Below are 26,262 nucleotides of genomic sequence, written 5' to 3' on the forward strand. Positions count from 1 at the left end.
TAAGTGATAGCATCATCTTTATTTGGTTACTTGTCTTCTAAGTTCTGATCAGGCTCACTTGTAAAGATAACAGAACTGAAGAAGATGCTAAAGCATGACTGCCTCTATACAGTTGTCTGCAACAGGCTGCAGTTTTGACCCTTAACTCCCATTGCCCCTTTTCCTCTACCTTACTCTCCCCTTTCTTTGGAATATGTGTGAGACCATTTGAGCAAACAGTTGAAGCATCAGATGCTCTGTCAGTAATGTTTGCCTGCTACTTGAACATAGAGGTGATGAATACCTGAGCAAGAAATTCCCCTTGTGTGCAGGTAAAGTAAAAATCTTCAGCATTCTCATCTCCTAAAAATGCTTTTTAAAAAAAAAATTGTCAGGGGCTGAGAGTCATGGCTTGACTAATAAGTGTTGCAAGCAAAACATTATTCCTACATGTTTACTCTTTTTGACATTATTACTGCCCATATTTGAAGTTTGAAACTGCAATGTCTTTTTCTTGTTTTGTTCCTTTGTCCTAGGATTATTCCAGTGATGATACTAAACTAGAATACAATGTAGATGCAGCCAATGGTATTGTTATGGAAGGTTATCTATTTAAGCGAGCCAGCAATGCCTTCAAGACTTGGAACAGGTAATTATTCAGAACCTCTATTTACTGGCTTATTAAGATACTGCTTGTTAAGCTAAATTCTGGTCTGACTTAACCTATGCAACTCACTGATTCCACAGTTTTGACAGAACACTTGGATGACTCTGTTAATTAATGTAGAGGTGACACTTCAAAGCCATTTTTCCTTATCTTCTGTCCTAGTTGTTGGCAAGACTTTTTCTAAGAGTCTATCTTAGTTTAGAGAAGTCCTATGTACAGAAAGCTTGCTTTGCTGTGTGCAGTCCAGCTCTATAATTGTATTTTGGCCTTACTTTGAGGTTGAAACAGAGCAATCCTTATGATTGTGTATGTATATGCTGGGACAATAGGTGTTAAGAAGACAAAGTAAAATGGAAGTTGTATAGCCATTGGAAGTAGGGAAACACAGTCAAAGACTCAAGTTATTTTTCCTGAAAGATAAGCATGTAATTGTTATTCTTGACAATTCCTGTCCTGTGTAGTGACTTCTGCTTAGTAGTTTTGCTGGTCTGGTTGGGAATTCAAAATATGTTTTAAGTCATGTCTCTTTAACAACATGTATTTTATATTATTTAAATATTTCTTCTCTCCCAGAACAGGTTAAGTTACATGTTTGAACATATAAAAAACATTCCAAACAATAAGTTTTTTTTAAGAGAGCCAAGGTAAACACCTCAGTAATGAGTCAGAGCTACCTACTTTATTTAATTTATATTTGATTTAGTTTTTTCTTCTGTTTGTCATAGGATTATTCAATAAAGCTAAACCTTTAACCTTTTTTAATCTTAGATTCTTGATAATTTATCTCACTGTGATAGACTAGTTGGATGCTTTAGAATTAGGTAGAGAATAACATTGGATATGCTATCCATTAAACACAGTTTAGAAATTGAATCAATCAGTTGAATTTTGTACTTCACATTCACAAACCATTACAACTTGTTATGAAACTACTACTATTATCATACATAAAATATGTTTAAGACCTTAATGAAGACAACTATTAGTTTCTGAATTTAGCCCCATTTTTCATGTTTTAATAAAAATAGAGATGTATTTTCCTTATTTTTATTTCTGAATACGTTTGTAATTGCTTGCTACACTGTGGGCACTGAAGTCATTGCCACTTTCCACTGCCTGATTCCACTGATAGAATGCTTTACTTATGTAGTATTGCAGTTTCAGGTGCAGGGAGATAATACTGACTAAAGTTTACCATATATTAGAGGCGGGAGTGTTTTGCCAGGCATTTAGGTAGAGTGCAAGAAAGGACCATGTCACTGCATTAAACTGTTCTGTGCATAAAAATGTATAATGATATACCAGAGGAGGAAACATTTGGAAAATTTTGTATTCTATATGAGGGAATTCAGAGCTGAAGTCAGAGACTCCAAGACGGGCAAGATATTTTCAGTGTTCTTATTGGATAGGTAGCTTGCTGCTGCTTTGGGGGAGGTGGGTGGAAAATCAACCAGCTGAAACAAAACCAGAATTTGCCTAGAAAGAAATACTGGAATTTCCTGATGTTCTGAACCAAGGGCGATGGCACTGGTCTTCCTTGCTGGCTGCTGATTGCACTGTCAGTAGTAGTACACATTTAAAATGGTAGCTTCTCTTTTCCCTCCATTGGTATCAGTTGGTATTTTGATGGTTCTAAGCCTTTTTAAGTACTCCTTTAAGACTGAATTAAAGGCACCAAATATCATTGCAATTACTGCTATTAGTGTATACTTGCCAGAATTAAAAACATAACAGAAAAGGAATTGGTACAGTGGATTTTGTCTGGGCTTGACATGCATCAGTATGATTCTAGGTACCAAATTAGATAATTGTGATGTTCCTGTGTGCATGTCTTGGTCAGTGAATCCATGAACACCATAATGGATTATCCTGGAGGGAGAAGAAAATCAAAACTGTATAATGCAGCCCTTCGAAGGGGGGCAAGTCTGTTCTAATGAATGATAACTTGTTTTGTTTCCCAATCCATGCTAATTTCTTGCTAGGATGATGTAGCTTTCTTCCTGGAGCTGCTGGCAGCTCGGGTTTGTCTGAAGACTTTAGTTATTTGGGCTTTTGCATCCAGTTTCCTGTTCTTGGGATAGTTCTGCATGACACGGACTTGAGAAACAAGTAGTGTTTGAGCAGGTTACAACGGAAACCACAAAAGTATTTGCAATTCAGTGTCGCTGTGCTTTGAAAGAGCTGGAGATTTTGCAATCTCTTTTTATTGTGACTGAGTGAATAGTGTATAATGAGCATGAGTATTTCAGATATTATACTTTAGTGGAATCAAAATAATATCTTTATAATGGAAAGTCTTACAGTAACAGGTGTGGAGACCTATTTTTTGCATGTATGTCTGGTTTTAAATGATATATCTTATTGCACACAATTTTCCTTAAGGCATCAGGAACTGAAATCAGGTGTATTTATTATTGTGGAGCAATAGGTGGAAAGCTGTTTTGGTTCCTAGAAATACAAATGAAAAATAAGTCCATATCATGAAGAAAGATATATGTGAATAAAAGTGTGTAGGGAGAAAAGCATTTATCAAACACTTGTATGTTCTGAATAGTCTTTAGGTTGGATGCATTAAATGTTTTCCTTTTTAATTCTGCTGTATTTTCAGATCATGCTAATTCTTTGCTTATTTTGCTCATTTTGCATTTTTCATTCCTTTTCCTCCTTTCCCTTATGTTTTAATCCTACCCCATTTTTTCACATGACAGGAAAAAGCCAGATCACATCAGGTACCAACCAGCTTCTTTTATACCTTCCCAATGTTTCTTTGGCACGCAAAAAGCTCTTAATTAACCCTGCATTTAATTTTGATTACTTGCAATGGATGTATAAGTGGCTCAGTCTAAGAAAATAACAGAAGGATTCTGCCTGGGATGCCAGTATACCTGCTGCTCAACACCTTTAAAAGAATTTAAAAGATTGAGCTAGTTTTAGCTAAAAAGGAATTAAAGCAAAGTTTCTGCACTCAAACTTCTGAGCGTACAAGATCAGTGTTTTGACTTTTTCCAGTTGAAGTTGGTGAGATTTTTCTTATCAACTGCATTGGAAATAGAGATGTAGCTTTTAAATGTTGTGCATTCTTAATCACACCGTCTTATTTGCATGATGATAGCAACTAGTGAAGGAAACTGTTTCCTTTTGAGAATCAATAAGCATGATTCATTTTTTTTTAATGTAAAACTCCATTTAAATTTTCTATTTCTTTTGGTATTACTCTCAGTTCTCAGAAATTGGAAGTGTTTTTCAATGAATTTTGTATTGTTTCCAATTTAACAAATAGTGTCTTGAATTGTGTAGGTATAAATGATGGAAAACATTCAGTTTCTAAAACCAAACAGCTATGTTTTAAGCACTACTGAGTGAGGCACTGCAAATTACTTTAAGATTCCCCAAGTGTGTTTTCTCCTTCATGTTTCTCTCCTATTTTTGACAGAATGACACGTTTAAAGAAACTTTGATAATAGTCAGTACTTACTGCACACATGTTGCCTAAAGGTTTATGAACATTAATTCTTAGAAGAGGATAATGTGGTATACACTGTAACAGCACCTTCAGTACATCTGTTGTACCTCAGAAGTTCCTGGCTGTTACTGCTGTAGACACCCAGCAGTCTTGTTTCCTCCAGAAATGAACAGAGTTCATTGATGATACTTAGTTAATATGAAAACTCAGTTTTTGGTCTGAATAAAACTGCTGTGGTGCTGACATGTTGGAGGGGAGTCTGCCACTTCATTTTTTCAAGCATACAACAAAATATTGACTTTATTTTCCATTGACACCTATTCAAAAGTGTGATCTACAAGTCATACTAAATTGTAAATTGTTGATCTTGTTCAATAACAGTTTCTTTAAAAAAAAAATATCAAAACCCCCACACTTTGTGGCTGGACTGAAAAGTTCTCTTAAACATATTAATTTCTCTACTGGGAAAACGAGGGGCTGTAATACTTTGAAAATTTCTAGACTAGGCTTTAAAGATGGCACAAATTTGTTTTACAATTTGTGTGCTCACTTATATCCAGCTGATCAGATTGAAACTTATTTACTTTAGTAGCACACTAAATATTTAGCCGTAGAACAAACGAAGCATTGCATTAATGAAGTTAATGACACTACCTAAGGCCATTATTAGGGATTTACTCCACTGCATGTTATCTTGGGGCAAGGCTGCATTTTTTTTTCCCTTTATCACTTAGGCACTGCTTTTCATGTTTTTCTATTTGGTGTTATGTTCAGAAAAAGCACATAAAGCCTGAGTTTATTTTCCTCTTCTAGTCTGCTTTTTTATCTGTTTAAATGCTAGCAATAACCTGCCTTATGCTCATATTTGAGACTTAGTTGCTGCAGTTGTGTTTTTTTTTTAATAGATGGTGAAGTTGATACCTTTTAAATAGCAGTGACCAAAACTACTGCTGTTAATAAACTGAAAACATAGTTAACTTTTTGCATTATTCTTTTCAATTATCTTAACCCAAAAAGATGACTTACTATGTTGGAAATCCAGTATTAAAGGAAGATCCTGTTGTTTCTTTTAAGTATATCTGCACAACATTTGAAAAGATTAATTGTTAAAAGGTAGAATCTCATCTGTCTACTAAGTACTAATTTTTCTAACAAATACTTGATTTTCTGATTTGAATCTAACTTTTTTTTGTCTACCTTAATTTTTCTCAACAATCTTTGTGTGCTGCTTTTCATGAATGGCTTGTGGTGGTTGAATAAGTTTATGGAGCCCTCGTGTTACTAATTGTGGTAAAATGTAGCTTGAAGTTCAACAGCCTGTGGAGAATAACATGATACGTTGCAATACAATATCTTGTGTACTGTCACCATTCAAACTAATTGGCAGTGCAGAAAAAAGTGATGTCTGGTATAAGTGGGGTATTTGAGATACTTGAATTATGCTTGATAAACACAGGTTCACATTATAAGCTTGAACAAATCAAAAAGTGTAAATTTCACTGCAGGACTGAATTATTTTTTACTTCCCCTTCTTTTTTGTTAGTTCAAAACCAGTAAATGACTGGTTAGCTTTGCTTTTGTGCATCCCTAGAAGACCTAGAAAGTGATGGTTATATTTGCTGCTTTTTTTTATATCCAGTGGTCTGATAAAGTGCAGCTGTTAAAGATCTGAGGTGCTTGTAACTTTTTTCCAAAATGTGAATGATCTTTCCGTTCTCTATGAATTGTACCCAATCTGAACAGTGAGTTTGGCAGAAAAGGATACAGTTCAGAGGAGTTTTTAAATTTTACGTTATCTTTTGGATAATATAGGATGCCTTCATTAAATTTTTATTTGATATTTTCCTATAAAGCTGAGGCTTAAGGTAGGATCCTACTGAAAAGGTTTTTGTTGGTTTTGCTTTGGTTTTGTATGCAATCTTTTTATTTCAGCATCTAAAATTTTAAGAAATGCCGAATATAGATAGACATTAAACCTGCATGGGATAGCAACACTGTAGTATTTTTAGTGCCTTAGTAAGTTATTGCTTAGTTCTACTCTCAAAATATTTCAGGAGTGAGTAGTTTACATAGTTTTAAGTATTTTTGTTACTCAAACTATCTGAATTTGTTATGAGTTACTTAAAATCGTAGCTTGCTGCTAAAATACAGAGGTAAATGTTCTTTGAAATGAAAATGTTTTGTGTAATAGCTCAACTAATGTTGTCATAACATGAATGTGTTTGTTTAGGACTTAAATTATTTGAACCTTGCTTTCATTCCTGTTTTGTCTCTGCTTTCCCTTTTTTCATTATTCTCACGAAATACTTGCCAAAACTGACTGTGACGTTACTTTTGTGAATTCTTTTATGCAGTTTCTCTGTAGACTTTATGTAAGCACATTATGGTCAAATAAGCACTGTAAAATCATTTATGTATTCTCTGGATATCTCTTCATTTGAATAGGCGCTGGTTCTCAATACAAAATAACCAACTTGTGTACCAGAAGAAATTTAAGGTAGGTATCAAAAACTGGCTTGGGATAGTTTGAGGTGTGGGTGATGGTTTTCCTGATTGATGAAGGGAAGGAGAAACAGTGCTGACATTGGCATCTTGTGTGGTCTTCAACAACCTACTGCATCTTCTAAATTAGTTTCTCCCTTTGTAAAATGAGACTAAGGGCTACACTTACAGATTGAGATTCCTGCACAGTAGCTTCTAAGCACATACTTTATTTGCTGTGGATTTTGTTACCTTGTTGCAGAGAAGGTTTATGAAGAGCCTTAAAAGTTGTTGGTCCCAAAAGGCTTGTACACACTTGCTGGCAGCAAATTATTTCATGCTGTTCTTTGGGCAGTTGTGTTTAACTCTGTCAGGACTTGCTCCCTCCAGTTACTTCCTGGGTTCACATACCCGGTGTAGCAGTTTGGGGGGAGGATGGGATGGGAAAAGGCATGAAAGCATTTGTTATGAACAGTCAGGGATGCTGTGTGCATGTATTTAATACTGAAAATGTAAGGTGGTTCGGCAGTCAGTATCTGTCTTTTTTCTGGTGGGAAAGTACAGTTGTTGTACATTACAGCAACAAGTGCAACTCTGCCCCAAGCTGTAGGAGCCAGCCTTTTCAATCAACATTTCTTCGGCTGTGCTCCTTTTGTTTACTGTTCTAGAATCTGCTTGTGCACCACATAGCTGTAACGGTTGTTCATGTTGGAAAAAAAATAGAGAACTGTATGGATGGGGAAGAAAAAAGAGCAGAAAGAGCTTATGACAACTCATTTCTCTTCAGTGTTAACAGACCAGGTTCAGAGGTCATTCGTTGTTATCTGATGCTGTCAAATCAAGGGTCTTCATTTTTGTGGTCGGAAAGGAAACAAACAGTTGAGTTTGTGTGAGCACATTTGAGTTGGGCATTTTGTGTTTGTGAATTCCAGTTCATTTTTGGGGGGTTCTTTTGGTTTGGTTTTTTAAATGCACCTTTAAAATGCCCTTAGCTTAGAATAGAATTCTTATGAATTGAATCAAATTTTCAAAACCACTGCATCCAGCTTCTGGTTTTTGTACTTGGCACTTACAATACAGCTGATTTAGGTATAATCTTTCTGATTTATTTGTGAGTTAATTGCATCTCTTGGAAAGTATCTTTTGAACTCCTTTGGATACTGTTGTTTAAGGTGTTTGATTACTTAGTAGATTGGATTGTAGGTAGAAAGGAATTTTCCAAAGTTTGTAAGAAATTTTCATTAAATATAACTAAACATTAAAATTTATTTAAATATTTCCTGCTAAGTATCTTTGATTCCATCTATTAAAATTTTATTTTTGGAGGAAAAACTTTTGTAAACAAGCAAATAGAATGAAATGATAAATAATTTGGGATTATTAGCAACTTCATTATCTTTCTTCTATGTAACTTTTTTTGTTAATTTTTGTCTCTTAGGATAATCCCACAGTAGTAGTTGAAGACTTGCGGCTTTGCACGGTTAAACACTGTGAAGACATAGAAAGACGTTTCTGTTTTGAGGTGGTTTCTCCAACAAAGTAAGGAGAAGCGATGGAGCATATTTATTTAAAAATAAAAAAATCATTACATTCAGTTGTCTTGAAATGCAAGATTAACATTTCTCTTGGGATAGATCAAAACAGGAAAAGTATCTGAACAATTCTGTCCTCTGAAATTTTGGCTACGAGTAAGTGATGCTGTGAGAAGTGTTTCTGGTATTTAGTTTACTTTTGACATTAAGATAAACATGCATTCTTGTGCTTTATGCATAAATGGCTTGTGGTTAAGGAGCTGTTGTGGCTTAGTAGTAGCTGATACTATCAAGCTGCTTAGTAACGTAGAAAGTAGATCTCAGTTTCTCCAAATTTGACTGGTATAATGAGAGAGAAATGTATTAATAAAGTTTTTGCCTCAGTAGTGTTAAGTTACACTTCAGAATGCACTAAATGAAACTACCAAATAAAAATATTTTTCAGTTCTAGCAGTGCAGTGTATCAGTTGTATTTGGAGAAGTATGACAGTCCTGCTGCTGCAAGGGCAGGACATAAATTTCTTATGAATAATTTTGAGATGTGACCATATTTAAGTTTTTGATATAAGGTCAACCTGCTTTTAGGTTTGGATGTTATCTACACTCCCCTCGCCCACTTACATTTCTCCTCTTAATATATTGCTGTCCTAATGTTTGCAGCCTATACTTTTTCAACCCGTAAGTGTTGGAATAGTTTTATATTTCATGACCAGTTTCCTTGGACTGTTGGTGTGAAGAAAAGTAGTTCATTTTTTGTCAGAAAGCTTTAAAACAATTTTCTCTTGATCTCAGTGAATGAAACTGTGTTTTCAAGGATGGATACCTGTATCTTGTGCAATAAGTCATGGAGGTAGATTGCACGTGAGGATTTAAAAATGGAAAATTCAGAATAAGAGAAGAAAGGGAATAGGAAGCTAAGCTGTTCTCTGGGTTATTTGGAGCATTGTGTATATATATGTTTTAGCATAACCTGCAAATAGTTTTGAAACCAGGAGTTTGCAGTTTATAAAGGGTCAGCTACTTTGCTATGTCAAAATAAAGGGGTTTATTAGATGATGCTTAATAAACAATATGCTTGCAGTGATAGCAAGAATCTGAAGAGTTTGTATTTTATTGAACAATGTTTGATGTTGGCTGCTTGGTCAGTCTCTCTGAATCGAAGTACATGTGTGATTTGTCACAGAAGCTGCATGCTTCAGGCAGACTCAGAAAAGCTGCGGCAGGCGTGGATTAAGGCTGTTCAGACCAGTATTGCTACAGCATATAGAGAGAAAGGGGATGAATCTGAGGTGAGTTTAAAAAACAACTGAACCACCACCCCGTTTTTAGATCCTGAAAATTAAAAACAGAGAAACCCTCTTTTTATGAGAGGGAAGGAAAAGAATCCATTGTTTGTCTTCCAGTGGAAATGCAAAGAAATTATGAAGGCTGTGATTTATATCTTTCACTCCATCTTACTAATGTCACTTTGGCCTATATGTTCTGATGAGGTTTTTGTGTAGTGTCATTAAAGTTCATAGGATTACTCCTATGTTCAGTTCTATATTTCTTCTAAGAAGTTAAACATTTTTTTAGTTCTATGGCTTTCCTTGGCCTTAAATGCAGAAGTTACCTTTCTAGGATTCTAGTGCACAGTTAGAACTTTTATTGCTTTAATTTAGTACATGTCTCATTTTTTGTTTGGGGTTTTTTTTTCAGAAACAGGAAAAGAAATCATCCCCTTCTACTGGAAGCCTAGAATCTGGAAGTGAGACAAAAGAGAAGTTGTTAAAGGGAGAAAGTGCTCTACAGCGAGTTCAGTGTATTCCTGGTAATGCTGCCTGCTGTGACTGTGGCTTGGCAGATCCTCGCTGGGCCAGTATCAACCTGGGAATCACGCTGTGCATTGAGTGCTCTGGGATACACAGGTTGGGGAACTCTTCAGAACTGTATTTGATTAGTGCATTGACTTAATTAGGAAGGGTGGTGTTTGCCTCTTCAAATGTGTATTGAAGCAAGATTAGAGAGCCCTGTTTATAAACAGAATTAAGGTAACTGCTTTATTTGCATAAATTAATGATAAAGCTGTCTGAGGTAAGACATAGTACGTAGTTACAGGTTAATATTTTTGTTATGCTCTTTAGGAGCTTGGGAGTCCACTTTTCAAAAGTAAGATCTTTAACGCTGGATTCATGGGAACCTGAACTTCTAAAGGTATGATAGTATTTTTTTAAACAAGTTTCTATTTGATACTTACATTGTTGTTCTAAAGCCTCTGCATCAGAAAGTTCAATGCAGGAAACACTTGCATTTGTACCCAGTGCATGTCTTGTGCTTTTGAGTAGAAAATGTTTATAGTTGTGTGTTGGTTTTTTTAATTCACACTTTCTTAGAATACACACAGTAGCAGCAGGCATTCTTGTTACAAACTTGTGAGTCAGAAGAACTTATGACACCTTCAGGTTTGAAAATGCACTTTAAGTAGTTAACTTTCATCTGATACTTTCAACATATAAAAAGGGAAATCTGTTTACAGACCAATAGTATAATGGGCTGATAAAACTTTGGAAGTGCTATATCAACCTAAAGCATGATCATACTTGAAAATTCAAATGCCAACTCTTACAGTGAGATGTTGATTTCATATCCCTCCCAGCTTATAGGAGAACATTCATGTAACTGCTCTTGTGTGCTATTTGTGTGCCAAAATTCTAACATAAAACATGGTTATGAAGATCATGTGACATTGAAATACCAAAAGAGGAACTTACGCGTGGATGTTTGTGTGCAACTCGATAACCAATGCAAAGCATTTGTTTCTAGCTGTGATGTTCTGGTACTTAGGTATTGCTTCTCTATCCTGAACAATCAGAGGACAGTGTGAGTAGGGGTGTTTCTCTTGTGGCTTGACCTTAAATAATTTTAATATCAATGTGTTCATGCTGAGGAAACAAATAAACAAAAAAAATCTCTCAAAACTACACCCCTTGTCTTGTTCATGTAAATACCAGAGTACCTGAATATTCTACCTGGTATTAGAAGCAGGAAATCTGTTCATTGCATCAGTAAGTTAGACTTCATGGCACGAATTCTCCTTAAAGTAGTATCTGCAGACTGTTTTTTGCCTTTGATCTTTTTCTATAGACATAACATTATAGTTTAGCAAAAATGTCTGTTGGACAAGATGGAATAGAATTGATTGAATTGTTTCTTGCTGATGGAATAAGAATAGCTACTGGCAAAGCTGGTAGAAAAAAGTACCTTTGTTCGAGGCCTGCAGATGTCATTCCGATGCACAAAAAAGATTCTTGAATGACAAATGGTCTTTTTTGCAGTCCTTTTTCAGAAGAGAATGACAATTTAAGAGAGTGACTGTATTTTTTGCTATCTTACTCAGAACTTGGTGTCTCGACCTTGTTTCTTTACAATATATAAACCCATGATTATTTCTGTAAGTGTACTTTTACCAGTGAAAATACTAAGTTGTAAAAATAGGCTGAGTGAGGTTAAAAACAACTAAATAGGTAGATATAGCCTTTTACAACTGTATTTTAATTTATTTTGCTTCATAGCTTATGTGTGAATTGGGAAATGATGTTATAAATAGAATATATGAAGCGAAGTTGGAAAAAGTGGGAGTAAAGAAGCCGCAACTTGGAAGCCAAAGGTAGTAATTTACTAGCAGTGCCTCTTCCTTTTCTTGTTGCTTCCTTCAGCCTCAGCTTTAAAAGATGCTGGCAGTTAACTGTGTGACGCTCCTTTGATTTACTCTTTGTTGCCCCATATCACCAGTATGTTTTGCTCTTCCCCTTTTCTCACTCTCTATCTTTATTGGGTATTCCTTCTGTTGGTCCCTTTTGGCTTCTCCTGTTCGTTTGTTCTTTTTCTGATGTCACTCCCTCCTTGTGATGACAACTCTATAGCATCCTGTTCTGTCTCATCAATGTGGGCATGCTGGTTTTGTTTCCTATCTCTTTTGTACCATCTCAACCAGCTGTATGTCATCTGTGAGTGTTCCTGGAAGGAGCCTGTGGCTGTGCCTTTTGTTTGCAGTGACTTAAGTTTGACTTTGGTTCCCTGATCCCGAGAATGTGCTCTTCTTTCTGCCTACATTGTACATGACCTCTGCTGCTTTACAGCAACCTTCTAGTGATTGTGCTGCTGTCTTCCATTTCTCTGATGCTAATTTGTGTTTGAAAATAGTTTCCTAATGATTTGTTCTGCTGTATAAGATGTCTTTAAAACCTTGGGTTTTACCAGCCTTCCAGTTCTGTGCTGCTTGCTGTCAGGCAGTTGTATGGTATAGAAACAGTGTTTTATAAAGTGTTGGCAATTTGGAGACAACAGTGGTAATATAAATAATGTAGAGGATTTGCTAGATATTCTTTCTAGTGATAACTCCTTTTCAGCAGTTTCAACAGTAATATTTTTATAGCCCCTTCCATCAGTTTGTCACAGCTGGTGTGTGTGTTTTAAGATGATAACCTCAGGTTACAAGAATAAATTTTTCAGTATGCATAATGGAACTGGTGGCTGTGCCTACCTGAGGCTTATTATTGTTACTGTTCTCTTCTGCAATCTTGATGTTCCTTTAACAAGTATTGCAATTTATATTTACCTAAGAAACTAAATATATGCTGTTAATTGGTTAACAACAATGTAAAACATGTATAAAAGATTAATACCAAGAAGTAACATACAGTAACTAATGCTTATTTCTTCCACATACCACTTTCTAAAGTCTCTGCCTGAAAGAAAATAATCATATGTGAACTTAACAAAATTACTTTCTTTTAAGCCTTAGGCAAAATATAATAAAGAATCCAGAAGGAGTTAGACAGTGTGCTTTTCATATTTCTGAAAATGTGCTGTAGGCATGTCTTATGTGCAATGCCAAACTACAGCTTTGGTTACTGGCTTTACTATGAAGTAGATGTTCTTTTAATACATGAAGATACTAAAATATTAACTTACTAACACCAGGGATTTTGTATATGACAGGCAGGAGAAGGAGGCATACATCAGAGCAAAATATGTGGAAAGAAAGTTTGTAGAGAAGCAGCACGCATCAGTATCTCTGCTTGAATCTGGAACAAAATTTTTGCCTCAAAGTCAGGAAGAGAAAAGGCACAGTGGCCCTGAAAAATCCCTTTTGGCAGGGGAACAAGATGTGGCATCCCAAAAAGGTATTTACACACTTCTTTCCTTATCTATATTACACCTGTTCCTTTTAAAGTAACATATTTTTGTATTAATTGATTTCCTGCCTCATGCAGAGAAATTGGAACCTCTCTTTTAACGGGTCATAGCCTAGTTCAGAAGCATAGAGGAGAAAAGACTTGCTAAGGGATGTGCTTTTTTAGGTGGGGAAGGATTTGGAGTGGGGATGCTTATCATTCAGAAACTTATTAACCACCCTCTTTCCTCCGTATTTTCATCCTTCTTAATTTCTCCAATAACGTTCTTTCCTGCCCTATCCCTTCCTTACTGCCTGCTTTGTGCTTTGCTAACTTGCATGTCCCAGCGGTTGCTGTAAGTAGCGACGAGGCGAGGCGGGAGTCTCTGTTCTGTCCTGATGAACTAGATTCACTCTTCTCCTACTTTGATACCTCTTCAAAACTACGTAGTAGTAAGTACTACAGCTATGGCGTGTTCAGTATTTGCACTAGTGATCCATTGTGTGTTGTGGCCATCTCCCTGCCTTTAATCTATTGTCTCCAGGCTACTGCATTGCTTAGTGTTTTCATGAAATAATTTAAGCTTTTTTACTTATCCTGATCTTTTCCTTTCTAATAATTTTTGACATTTATTATTATTATAAATGTTATGGTTGTGATATGTGACTACATATTTTTTTTATGGATGCATTAAGAATATTGAATAATTACTCGTAATTTTAAAAAAAATTACTTATTCAGGACCAAGTATAAGAGCTTGCTTTATTATCATGGTATCTGTGAAGAGTGGGTAACTTACAGTCTGCATAGTAATTAGTGTTTCTCTTCAAAACAGTGCGAAGCAGTGACAGTGGGATCCAGCAGAGTGCTGGTGACAGCAGAGAACACCTTGCCTCTACTATATCAGCTAACAGTTTGTATGAACCGGGTGCGTTAGGCTTTGCACTTTAAGATGAAAAATTAACCATTTCTTGGTAGCATGTTCTTGTAAAAGAGATTGGTGTTTGGTGATACAATTCATGTCTCTTCTATCCTTGTGGGCTGAAACATTTTTAACAAGGGTAATAATTGCTTGAGTGACCTTTCTCTTCTCCAAGTTTGGTAGCAAGAATGACACTGAACCCTTCTAAATGGGTTCCGAAAACTATGTTTTTTCCAGTCACATGATACTGAGCCAGAACTTAGTTGTTTTGCAGCTAGAGCAATGCTGCATTTTGATACAGACAAATCTCCACAGAAATATATAATCCTTTTTTAAATAGTTAAATCCTTGGGGATAGAATTCCTGTGAAGTCATAGATAATAGGCTTTTATGTGTTATTTGAGCATTCTTACCTAATTTTTCTGTTTTCTACTTATGTGGAATTGACCATGTCTTTAAACATGACCCCCTCTTTACTCAAAGTTATAAAGTGATTTATGAAATTATTTGCTATCTGATATTAACATCCTGGTCTGACAAATGTATTGAGTACAGCTTGTCAAAACATCAAAACCACTTATTTATAAAGAAAACTTATTCTTCTACATCAAAGCAATCTTCTGAGTTATGTTTTAAATCCAGGAGTCCACAGCTGTGATTTGTAGGCAAGCAGCATGTGGCTTGGATCCTTTCTTTGTCTGCATTGTAGAAACACTTATGGTGCTGTAACTTATGAAAGTTTATATACAACAATGTCTTTATTTCCCAAACTTCACTCTGTATAACTCTTATTGAGATGAAAAGAAAGATTATGATTTAGTTCAAAATATTATAGCCACAGCAAGTAAGTGGTAAATGACAATGGTATCTTTTAACAAGAATTAGGTCAGAACAGTATTAGCCTCATATTCAGGTGTATCAAGCTGTTGCAGATAAAGATATATTTGTGTAACTACATCTCTGCAGGAAACCGGTTTTATTAATATTTTGCAGTATAGGATAAAATACACTGCTAACCTAAAATAATTTCTTACAAATGGCGTGGAATATGTAGGTTAAAGGATATTCACAGGTGCCAGTAATGGGGAGAGAATGTTTTCTGGGCAGTAATAATTCCATGAAGTGGCCGTACCTGAATGCTGGAACAAGATAAAGGCATCTGTGATTTCTCCTGGCAGAATGGGGCAACAATGCACAGCATTCTGCAAGACCTGCTCTACAAAATGACATTTTTAATCAGAATTCTGGGAGCTACCTTATAAAAACAGGCATTAGATAAGGATTTTTTTTTTCTTTTCAGAAGGAGACAAGCAAGAGTCTTCCGTGTTCTGTGACTCCAAACAGCCTAGTCCAGGATTGCAGCTGTATCGAGCTGCCTTTGAGAAGAATCTTCCTGATATGGCAGAAGCATTGGCCCATGGAGCTGAAGTAAACTGGGTCAACGTAGAAGAAAACAGAGCAACACCGCTCATTCAGGCAGTGCGAGGGGTATGTGATATACAGCACCGACTGATGTGGGAGGAGGGGAAGGAGAATAATAGGGATATTTCTGTGTCACTGTTCCTTTTGAACTGCTTGCTTCACTAATGAATGATAATGTGCTGCTGAAGTTGTCTTTACAGTATTCTCTCAAAGTTGTTTCTGAACGATTTTTTTTTTCCTGTCAGTGCTTTGTTTGGAATTATATAACCTCATAGAGTTTAAATTTGATATGGAAGCAAATCCCTTTTGTTTCCTTTGCTACATGACTCAGTGGTGAGAAGGCAGAACAGGTTTGGCTCTTATTCTAGAGATCTGGTGCTGAATTGTTTCTTTGCTTTTATTCCGTAGGGTTCGTTGGTTACTTGTGAATTTTTGCTGCAGAATGGGGCCAATGTGAACATCAGGGACATGAAGGGAAGAGGACCCCTGCACCACGCCACAGTTCTAGGGCACACTGGGTAACTCACCGCTCCAGAATTTGTAAATGGCCATCCTCTACTGTAGTTGTTAATGTGAAGCTTCTTTATCTCCCTAAATATTCTGGCACTTTAATATATTTCAGGTGATCTAGGTTTTTCTTAAACTTTTGTGGTGAGAGAGGAAATAACATTTTGAATTAGTAGTCTTGTCCGCTAGCAAAACACACACCTATAAACGCACTTTGGTCCATTTTGTAAAAACATGTATTTAATAATGCTTTCAAATAGCATGAACTTTTGGTGAAGACTCATGAGCTTTTTCTTGTTTTCTTAACAAATATGATACAAATAGGAGAAGTAGTGGTGTGTGAGGGCCAAGGCTTTTTCTGACTCATCCCACCTGTGTGTTGCACTGAGAGTGTATCTCATCTCAAAATGTACTGCATTACATTGAGTTTTGGAATCATGGCTATTAACTGAAACCCTGTACCAGCTCAAGTCAAAGGAGGACGTAAGAATCTGATTGGTGGTGCCCAAACTCTTTGCATGCATGAATTCTAAATAGAGTGCAACAGCTTAGGAGAGTTTAAGACATAAACGTAGTCAGTATGGCCTGTTTATAAAGATGAAGAATTATAATAGCAGAGAGAAATGAGATCTGTTTCTATTGGGTAAATCAGGCACCTGTGAACTATATTCTTTCCTGTATTGATTTATCGGGCTCAGTGATTCTTGTCTGTCATGGTAAAAGGGATGAGGGTTTTTGGTTCTACAACCTAAGATGATAGAGGAAGGTAGAGTCTTGCTTCTAAAGGGTTCAGCTCCTTGCTGCACTAGTGTGATTTGAGTTAGGCTATCTTTCTAATGTGGATTAAATAATGAAAGATTTAGTTCACTGCTGTGGTAAGGTCCTAGCTGTTCTAGATGAACAGCACTGTTTTGATACATTCAAGAGACTTTTGGCAATTTAAGCCAAATACATTGCATCCAGCTTGAATTTATTTGCTTTTTTTCCTTTATTGTTGTGAAAATTATTCTTAAATGCTTTTTTCTAAACAGACAAGTGTGTTTATTCCTAAAACGAGGAGCAAACCAGCATGCCACTGATGAAGATGGGAAAGATCCATTGAGTATAGCAGTAGAAGCTGCAAATGCAGATATTGTAACATTGTAAGTTGTACGTTCTGTTTTTTGACTAGGTAACTAGGTTTTCCTATTCTGTTTCAAGTTAAAAATATAAGAAATGTCAAAATTCCTTTACATAAAAACAGGGAGAGGCAAAGAAAAATCGGAGTCCCCTATCCATAGATGACCTCACTGGTGTGAGGTTCAGGAGTGCATTGTATGTCTTGAATTGCAGTCTTTTTTTAGTGCTTTAAAGATGACATTGTTCTTCTTGTTTCCTAAATCATAGGTTGCGTTTAGCAAGGATGAATGAAGAAATGCGCGAATCGGAAGGCCTCTATGGACAGCCAGGTCAATACTCTACTAATAACCATACTGAAATGCAGTATAAGAAGTGTATTCAGGAATTTATCAGTTTACAGTTAGATTCTTAGGATCTGAGGGAAACTTAACATAGCTTCATACAATAATGTTTTTTATAAACAATCGACACATGTTAAAGCTTCATTGAAATTCACTGGTGTGACTTTGTTAGAGTATTTAGGGGACCTAAAAGGAGAGTGTTTAAAGTACATTATTATAGTAGTGTATGTTACTACAGCCATTACCAACCTGTTTTGCTGGTAGTTGTCCACAGTTTTCTCCTATTGATGTTCCACTGAAATTCATGTAATGTTAGGATGTACCTGGCATTAATAGCAGCCTTCTAAGCCAGGTTGCTCAGAGACAGTTGAGGAGTTCATCTTATTACAGTATACCATTCTCCTTCCTGTGGAATGGTCCTCTTTTTTTTCTTTTTTAAGAAAAAATGCTTGCACACCAATGTAAAAATGTACATCAAATATTTCAAAATAACTCCAGACAGAAATAGGAAAGTATTATTTCCTTAAATTTTATTTTTAAAATTTATTTAAGATACATATAAGAAATGAAACAGTCATTTTTAAGTATGTATTTTTGTATGCTTAGTATCTTACCATTTGATTTAAAAAAAACAAAAAAAGAATTGGCAGACATTTGAGCCTACTGGTACAAGAAAGTAACAAATTATATTTAATGAATGTGTGCAACTTTATTCTCAGGCACTCAGTCCCAATTTACACTATGTTCTGATGTGATATTTATGCAAGCCATTTCTTCTATTATGGTATGCTTCCATAGGAACCTAATTTAATCTCATGCAAATATCAATAATGAAGGCACACTTGATTGTCAAGTTAGACAGCTAAAAACATGCTGCTATACCTGGCAGTAGTGAAAGGCAAACCTTATTTTTAAGGTTGAGTGCTGAGTACTCTTGGTTTACTCCTATATAAACCACTTACCTATTTTCCACTGATTCATAAGGATCATGTGCTTATGTCTTTTACCAGACTGGGGCTGGAATATACTCAAGGGGCAACATTAGGTCTTACGTCAATATCCTAGATGAACTCTATTAAATAAATCCAACTTATTTATTTTCTCCTTAAGAATAGATGTTTTTCAAATTTATTTTTAAATAAATCTTCTAGGAAATGCAAATTAAAGGCACTCAGACATTCAAATGCTTTCTTTGGCAGAGCAACTGATAATCTAGAAGTATATACTTAATTATGAGCTTAAATGAGGAAGAATTCCCCACTCAGAAAATGCAGCAGGCCATGTATATGAAGTCTATTGCCAGTTGGCCATATTGAATGTAAAGCTGTTTTCTGATATAATGCATACTACTTTGCTGACAGGCTGAAGGTAACAGGTAAAAAGTATTTTTGAGGCTCCTCATTTTTTTATTTTAAGAGGTAAAAAAAATAACTATCAGTTTCAAGTAGTAAAATGCCTTTGTTTTAAGGGAGGTAGGTATTTTGATTCAAAAGCTCTGTGCTAAATCATAAATTAATATTTTTAGATCACTTAGACCTGTCACAAACCCAAAATTATTATAAACCAGAAAATATGTTTCTATAGTTTGTACAAAAAGCCTCAGTTGGTTACTAAACATCACAAATGTTTAGTGAAATGTTTCATTCATAACAAATATAGGCCCTGCTGACACGAAAATATCAATGTGTTTAAACTGAAGATGGGAGAGACTGTTTTCCCTGACATTTTGTTTAAAATATATTTTTTTAGACATATTCTTCAATTGGGTAGGTGAAATAAAAAGCTGTCCAAGTCTTTCATTGAAAATATCTTGGCCTTTTTATCAGTTTGTATTACAGTAGAATCTAGAGACTGAACTTGATACAATCTGATCCAGATATTTTACAGATATTTCTGATCCTTGTAAACAGGCGAGATTGACAATGGAAAGTAGAGCTGCCACAGTAGATAGAACTTGCCCAAAATCAAGGGGAGGGTATCCTTAGAATAATTTTTGAAATTCAGGCTGCGAGCTGTAGCAGAGTGTCCCAGCCAGCAGACCTTCTTGTACCTTTGGATAGCATAGCTCTGCTCTCCTTGATTCTTTACTTGCTGAAGTCTCTCTTAAAAGTTGAAGTAAATATTTGGAGTGTTTTAAATGTTAGTGTCTGCTAGAAGGGTTATGTAAATGTGTAAGTGTAAGCACAAAACCTGTCTCTCTTGCAAGGTATGATACCTTTACATGGTCATAGAGGAAGCGGGTCTCTTTCACTGCATATACATGTTAAATTATCTGCGCTGCCCTTATTTTAGAACTCCTCTGTTCCAAAATTATGACTCTGGAAGAAAATAAGGGTTTTCAAGACAACTGTGTTTACTTTGGGAGCTATGTGAGGGTAAATATCGATGTATGAGTTTGCTGTCATCAGAGTGAAGCCAACTGCCTATTTCTCTGCTCTAGTAACGCAGTTGATAAACAATTACTAATGTAGCTAATGGCATCAGTGTTTGTAATTAAATATACCCAGATGGTTTTAGCTACTGAGAGAATGTATATGTTGCTTTGTAAGGTACAGTTGGTCTTCCAAAATATTCTTAGATTGGGAACTAGCTGAAACTCGCTTGTTCCACAAAAAGTTCATTTCTGGTGGTAGAAGCCATATGCACCATTGTACTGTTTCTTGTATAAACTCGAGTGCTCGTCTTCTGGTGCTACAGTATGTCTGCTAACTACTTGATATTAGTATTGCTACTTTTTCTTCCTATCTTTTCTTGAATGTATGATGTGTGCCTTTTGAGTTACTCTGGTGTTAAATGGTAAAGCAGTGTTATAGTATTTTTGTACATAAAATCTGCACTTTAGGGAAAACATTGCTTGGAAAGGAAATTTCCAGAATTCAATTTTAAAGTAGGATTTTAAAATAATTAAGGTTTACAGTATTAGGTATTTTAATGCAGCATATAAACTAAAGGGGCACTTTATTTTAGTCTATTTTTGTATGTAATATTTTTGTTATGTATTAGAGCCACAAACAGAGCCACAATGTATCTTGCAAAAATAGCTTTTTGTTTTTTCTTTCAAGCTAATTTGAAAGAACCAAATATGGCAACTTGAACTACAGTATTAGTTCACCAGTGGAACCCAGTTCTGTATTAAAAACACAATGGCTTTTATTATACAAGCTTGATTTCGATTTGTGCTCTTCATAGCTGTTCTTTTGGTGAATATTACAATTCCCTTCATGCTGTGCTTATCTCCCAGTGCAAGCAGTTATCAGGAACTGTTACAATAAAATGCGTTCTGTGCCTACTGCATCTCTAGAACATGCTTGAAACTAAACCTGAAAACCAAAAGGGAATTTCACTAGAACTGACTTTTCCTAGGAGAGCAGTATTGAATGTATTTATCTTTTAAAGTCTGGGAAGAATTGTGTCACTACATTTTTTATATAAACCCACATGCCATGCATGTTAAACATTTCTGGAAGGTCAGTTATCACTTCTGAAAGTGTTTTCAAATGAATGGCATCTCCAAAAGAATAATAGTTCTGATATTGGAAATGTGCATTAAAAGATGGGAAAACAAAACAGTGTAACTCTTCACTGTAGTGCAAACTTTTAAACACAAAATATCCTTTTAAAAACAGCTCTTTGGGAAAAAAAAGTGGTGGAATAATACTTTTCTTCCATAACCATATTGGGGAAAAAAAAAAAGTCTTCACAGTCAACATACATGACAGAGATTTTGGGTTGATTTCTTTGTCATGCTATTAATCAGGGTGTCAGCAAGGAACAGTAGTGCTGGGACCCTGTGTCCTGGGAGGTCATCTGTGTTGGAAAGACAGTGAAATTTGGATGGCTGCATAGCTCCTGACCAGACCAAACGTTTTATCCACTTAGTTCCTTTTGAAGGCAATAGCGTATGGTTAATGTTTTAAAATGAAACCTGAACTTAAGGCCCAAAATGCTGCAGCAGATGAAAGAACATGAAAACGTCCATTTTAGTGGCAAAAGAATGACTTGGCAATGGGTCAAGAAGTAATCATTCCTGAATGTGTTTTCCTGTGTAGACAGGGAGGGGGAGGGAAATGGGCCTGGTGGAAATTGCTGCCATCTCTCATTTTGGAATATGTTCTAGTAGTCGGGTTGTATTGAAGCACAAAGAGTGAAGATTAAGAAACCAAATAAAATATGTTTAAGGAAAGTATCATCACTCTTATAGGTAAAACTAAAAGATGTAATGGATGTTTAGTAATGCATGGAGAAATTTTTATATTTGCTGAAGTAATAGACCAAAAGGATTTATGAACAATAATTCTCTAGTTAGGATTGCTTTTTTTTATACTATTGCTTGTTGATTGTTTCTTTCATGGAGAGTTCTGTCTGGCTATAAGACTTCTGACCTCTGTTTCCAAGTGAATCTTTACTTATGCCATAATTCTGCTTTTCTGAAGAGAATCCTGGTTAGCACTTCCTTGCAAAAACAAGGATTTTATTCTTTAATAGCTAATAAACATTTTTCTTTTTATGTTGCTTTAAAATGCTTTCATTTTTCCTTTCTAACTCTGAACTTTCCTCTGTGTGGCTGCCTGTGAGGTACTATTTCAGGTATAGTTTGGCTTTGTTTAATTTGCTTCTACAGAACGTGCATGCAAGTAAACAGTCCCAGAGAGTTCACATCAGCATCATTCCATCTATAAGCAATCTTTATATATAAGTGTTATACAGTAATTGGTAGCACAGTAGGATGTTTGTGCAATGGTGGGTGATGTTAACTATCACAGATGTTTAAAACTGTTTCCCTTTTCTTTTCTACCTAGGAGATGAACTTTATCAGGACATTTTTCGTGACTTTTCTCAAATGGCATCAAATAATCCAGAGAAGCTAAACCGTTTCCAGCAGTCAGATTCCCAGAAGTCTTAAGTGTCAAGAAGGAAAAGAACCTGATCCTTATAGTGCAAGTCTTTTTTACTTTAACAGAATGAATTATACGCATTTTGTTAGATAGTTTGGATAAAATGACCACTCTAATGTAGCTTTAGATTGTGGCAGCTGGGGAAATGTATGAGTTGTTTTATGTTCCACAGTACATATACCTCAGCAGCTGAAGAAAATGTTTAAAAAAAGGAATACCTGCTAGCTCAGTATAAAAATAGTACCTGTTAGCAAGTACAAAGTTTGTCTGTGGTTTGTACATAAAGTTAGCAGAGCGTAGCTGTATGCGTTGCAGACTCCTGATGGCAGGATGATCAGACCAGCTTTGCTATTTAGTATCACCTACTGCCATCTGTCTCCCTGTTGCCATAAAGAATGTGCCTCTGACAAAAAGGTCTGGGTTGCATTTTCTGGGACTGTTCGGAAGGGAAATCAGGTAATGACTTAGTGAGTTGCCCTTCTATTTGTGGGCCTGTAACTTAACAGATTCTCTTGCTCCTATGCTGACTCTGGTTAGAGGTAGGCTCTTAATAACAAAACATGGTAACTCCTGCTTTTTTGCAAGCTCTTTCACAGTGGAAGCTTTAACACCAGGCTGGCCTTTATGCTAGTGACTGCGGGTCAGTCACAATAGGTATATATCCTGGAGGACCAAACTTCTAAGAGCAGTCTATTTTCCTTTTTGTTCTCTTAAATTAAACATTCTGTGCAGCAAGTATACTTTTAAATGAGCTCGTGGAACCTTTCATGAAAAATAAACTTAATCCTTCTGGACATGATGTGGGATTTGTTTGTAGTATTTTGACATCAAAACTTGAAATTTGAGACAGGAAAGTAAATATTGAGCCAATGGCGTTTGTGTAGAACAGTCATACAAAGGCTGTTTGTTACCTTTTCTTTTTGCTTTTCTCATGACTAGCCCTAAACTGAATATATAAAATCTCATATGTAATGCAGCCACCCTAAATTGAGGGCAGTCAGTCCTTTATATCAGGAAGCAGTATCCCTTATATAATCTGCAAAGATGAGGATGTATACGTGTTGTCTAAACTAAGGTGTGCACAAGAAAACCTAGGAATTTCACTGCACATTTTTGATAAGTAATGAATGAGTGTAGTCTCCAGCTGTATTCTGAGGGCAGCAACACAATTTGCTTTATTCTATAGTGCTCTCCACTCTGGTGATGTGCATGCATAAATGGTGTCTGTAGATACATGCTTCTGTGTCAAGTTATCAAATACCTAGATAGTGATCACCTAAAACCCCAAACCAGCAGATGCAATTTATGCTTTATTTGTCTGCCCTATGGACAACTTAAGGAGAATTTTTAGGTAACATAGTATCAATGTGAGGTTTTTAATAATCCTAATAGCCATGGCATTATGTTAACCTGCTGTTTAAATGTATTTAGGAAATAATTGGCTTTTCCCCAAGCTGGCTAAGATGAGCAAAATTGGATAAAAAAATTCTGTGAACCATGGTAAAATTAAACTTTCTGGCACGTTAAATTTTAACAAAGTATTTCAAATATTTATAATTTGGCATCAAATGTATAATGATGCATAAAATCTGGATGATTATTGCTGCAAAGTTAATAGCATTTTGGAATCATCCAATAGATTCTTTTTCCAAGCAGAAGAATCTCACAAAACAGTTCTTGCTTCGTGTGTGGTCTAATTATGCTAGGAAAAGCAGATTCTCCCCATTTAAGGAGTGCATTTAGTCTGGATAATAAGAAATTTAGGAATATCACCTGTAAGCAGTATTTTTCTATTAAGTTGTTTTCTAAATAGCTCTCTATGAAATGATAATATACTTCCTAATCTGCAGTATTTAACAGCAGTGGATGTTTCAGTAGATCTTAGAGTAAGTAAAATTCCCAGTGTACAGGTGGGACAATGTAAGATATGACTATAGTATACACTTTAGACATAGGTTTTTATAAAGATTTGTCTTTTGCATCCCACATGACAGGCAGTATATAGTGTGATTGTCTGTAACATAAAGCTACATAAAGCTTAATGGCATAATCACTATCTCAGTCCATGCTGCTGGAAAAATGTCCCAGACACTTATTTCAAATCTCCACTGGTATTTTTCTTCTTAGCCACAAAAATCTCTGTGACAAATTTTGCAGGAGGACTTCCCATAGACAAAAAAAGTTTCTTACCTGTAGTTCTGCAGATCCATGTGCATGTGCTGCATTCCTGACTCTTCTCTGCCTGGGAAGCACTAACAGTCTGTTTATGCTAAAGGACTAATAACATACCTGATCCACGGGCTGTATTACTCCTGTCAGGAGCTCTGAAGTTTTAATGGTTCAGGGAGTCGGTATGTCACTTGTGATCCTGCAGCCCCGTTCCCCAGTCCTTTTAGGTACTGTAGGATGTCCAGTATAAACTGCATTCAGTTAAACCTTTTTTTCAGGTCAGGTGCAATACCTATGTTTGTATGTTGCTCATTGGCCAAAATGAATATGCCATTAAGTTACATGAAATGTATTGAGGGCTTAGTCCTACCAGACACTGGCAGGCACTCAGTGCTTCAGGGCCTCTGTAAGTGGCAAGATTCAGCCCGTGGTAATACAGTTATCGCCAGGGCTCTGAGGATCTGGATTCCATATCAAGTTCTGACTCAAGTGCTAATCTTCTGCTCAGTAATATTAGGGAGCTTCCATTTTTATTACGATATGAATTTGAGTATAACTAGAATAGTAGATAGTAAGGCTCCATTGTGGGTTAACATCTTCTACTCTGTACCAGATAATGGAAAGCTTCAATTTCAGTTCATGTTTCCTCTGTAGGTATGAAACATAGTAGATATTAACCAGAGAGGTACAAAGCAGTAGATTCCTAACACAGTTTAAAATCAGCTTTCACATGGTTTTTTAGTAATTTACTAGATAGCCCTTTGAAAATTATAGCCTAGGAAAATTATCATTTTCCTAGCCAGAGTTAGATCATGTGTTCCAAAAGTCTCTTGGAAAGACAGATGTCGAGAAGCTCAACATATGTTCTAATGCATCTTGATTTCAGAGGTGTAATTTAATTATGTTGCATGTTGATTAAAATGATGTCAGTGGTGTCTCCTTAGTGGTCTGTATTGTTTTGATTGTTCATAAGGTTTCATATTTTATGTTAATGTCAGTACAGTGCATGTCAACTTAAATTTCTGAATTATCATACTGAATTATGCTACTGAATTATATTAGACATGCTGGAATTTATTCCCATAAATTTGGGTGAAGGTGTTAGATGGTACAAGTCTGTCTTTGCTTTCCGAAATGGCACATACCGCAGTCTGAAGGCATGTTTCAGTTGTTCATTAGTACATTGTGCACTCCAGCCTCCTTACCAGTTAGGACCTAATCCAAGAAGTCACTGAAATCGGTGGCAATCTTTCCACTGATTTCAGAAGCTTTGGATTTTACCTTTTGTGGCTTCTAATGTTAGTGTGTTAAAGGATCCTGTGTTAATACTGCATTTTTCACTCTGTGGGGTTTTGTATTTCACCTGTTTATATATTGAGCTGAAATAGTTTTAGAAAATGCAACCAGACCTTCCAACTGCTGTCAGCAAATCCCCATACAAGAGGATGTTTCTCCTGTTTTGCAGTATGACATCAGTACACACATGTTGTCCAAGTTATTAGAGTTCTCCTCAATAGAGCAAAAACTTTGGAGCACTAAAGAAAAAAAGGTGAGAACTAGAATAAGCATAGGGTTGGCTGTGACATTTCCAGGACTTTGGTACTTCTCC

General features: G+C 35.9%; 1 protein-coding gene across 4 annotated transcripts in view; it reads left to right on the forward strand.

The window, feature by feature from the left end:
• The window catches only part of ACAP2 (ArfGAP with coiled-coil, ankyrin repeat and PH domains 2), a 67,567-nt gene extending 41,974 nt beyond the window's left edge, over positions 1–25,593 (forward strand). Inside the window, exons 10-25 of one of the 4 annotated variants that reach the window (XM_074833906.1) lie at positions 516–628; positions 3,355–3,375; positions 6,555–6,606; positions 8,029–8,129; positions 9,306–9,411; positions 9,821–10,029; positions 10,246–10,315; positions 11,674–11,768; positions 13,103–13,287; positions 13,626–13,730; positions 14,114–14,206; positions 15,501–15,688; positions 16,031–16,140; positions 17,161–17,271; positions 17,516–17,577; positions 22,389–25,593. In XM_074833906.1, coding sequence (XP_074690007.1) covers positions 516–628; positions 3,355–3,375; positions 6,555–6,606; positions 8,029–8,129; positions 9,306–9,411; positions 9,821–10,029; positions 10,246–10,315; positions 11,674–11,768; positions 13,103–13,287; positions 13,626–13,730; positions 14,114–14,206; positions 15,501–15,688; positions 16,031–16,140; positions 17,161–17,271; positions 17,516–17,577; positions 22,389–22,492 — 1,725 coding nt within the window. In that variant the 3' untranslated portion in view covers positions 22,493–25,593. The remainder of the gene's footprint in view (positions 1–515; positions 629–3,354; positions 3,376–6,554; positions 6,607–8,028; positions 8,130–9,305; positions 9,412–9,820; positions 10,030–10,245; positions 10,316–11,673; positions 11,769–13,102; positions 13,288–13,625; positions 13,731–14,113; positions 14,207–15,500; positions 15,689–16,030; positions 16,141–17,160; positions 17,272–17,515; positions 17,578–22,388) is intronic. The other 3 variants (XM_074833908.1, XM_074833907.1, XM_074833909.1) reach the window with 3 other exon arrangements.
• The last annotated feature ends 669 nt before the right edge of the window (positions 25,594–26,262 follow it).

The sequence above is a fragment of the Strix aluco genome, chromosome 9 (genome assembly GCF_031877795.1).
Source record: "Strix aluco isolate bStrAlu1 chromosome 9, bStrAlu1.hap1, whole genome shotgun sequence".
NCBI lineage: Eukaryota > Metazoa > Chordata > Aves > Strigiformes > Strigidae > Strix > Strix aluco.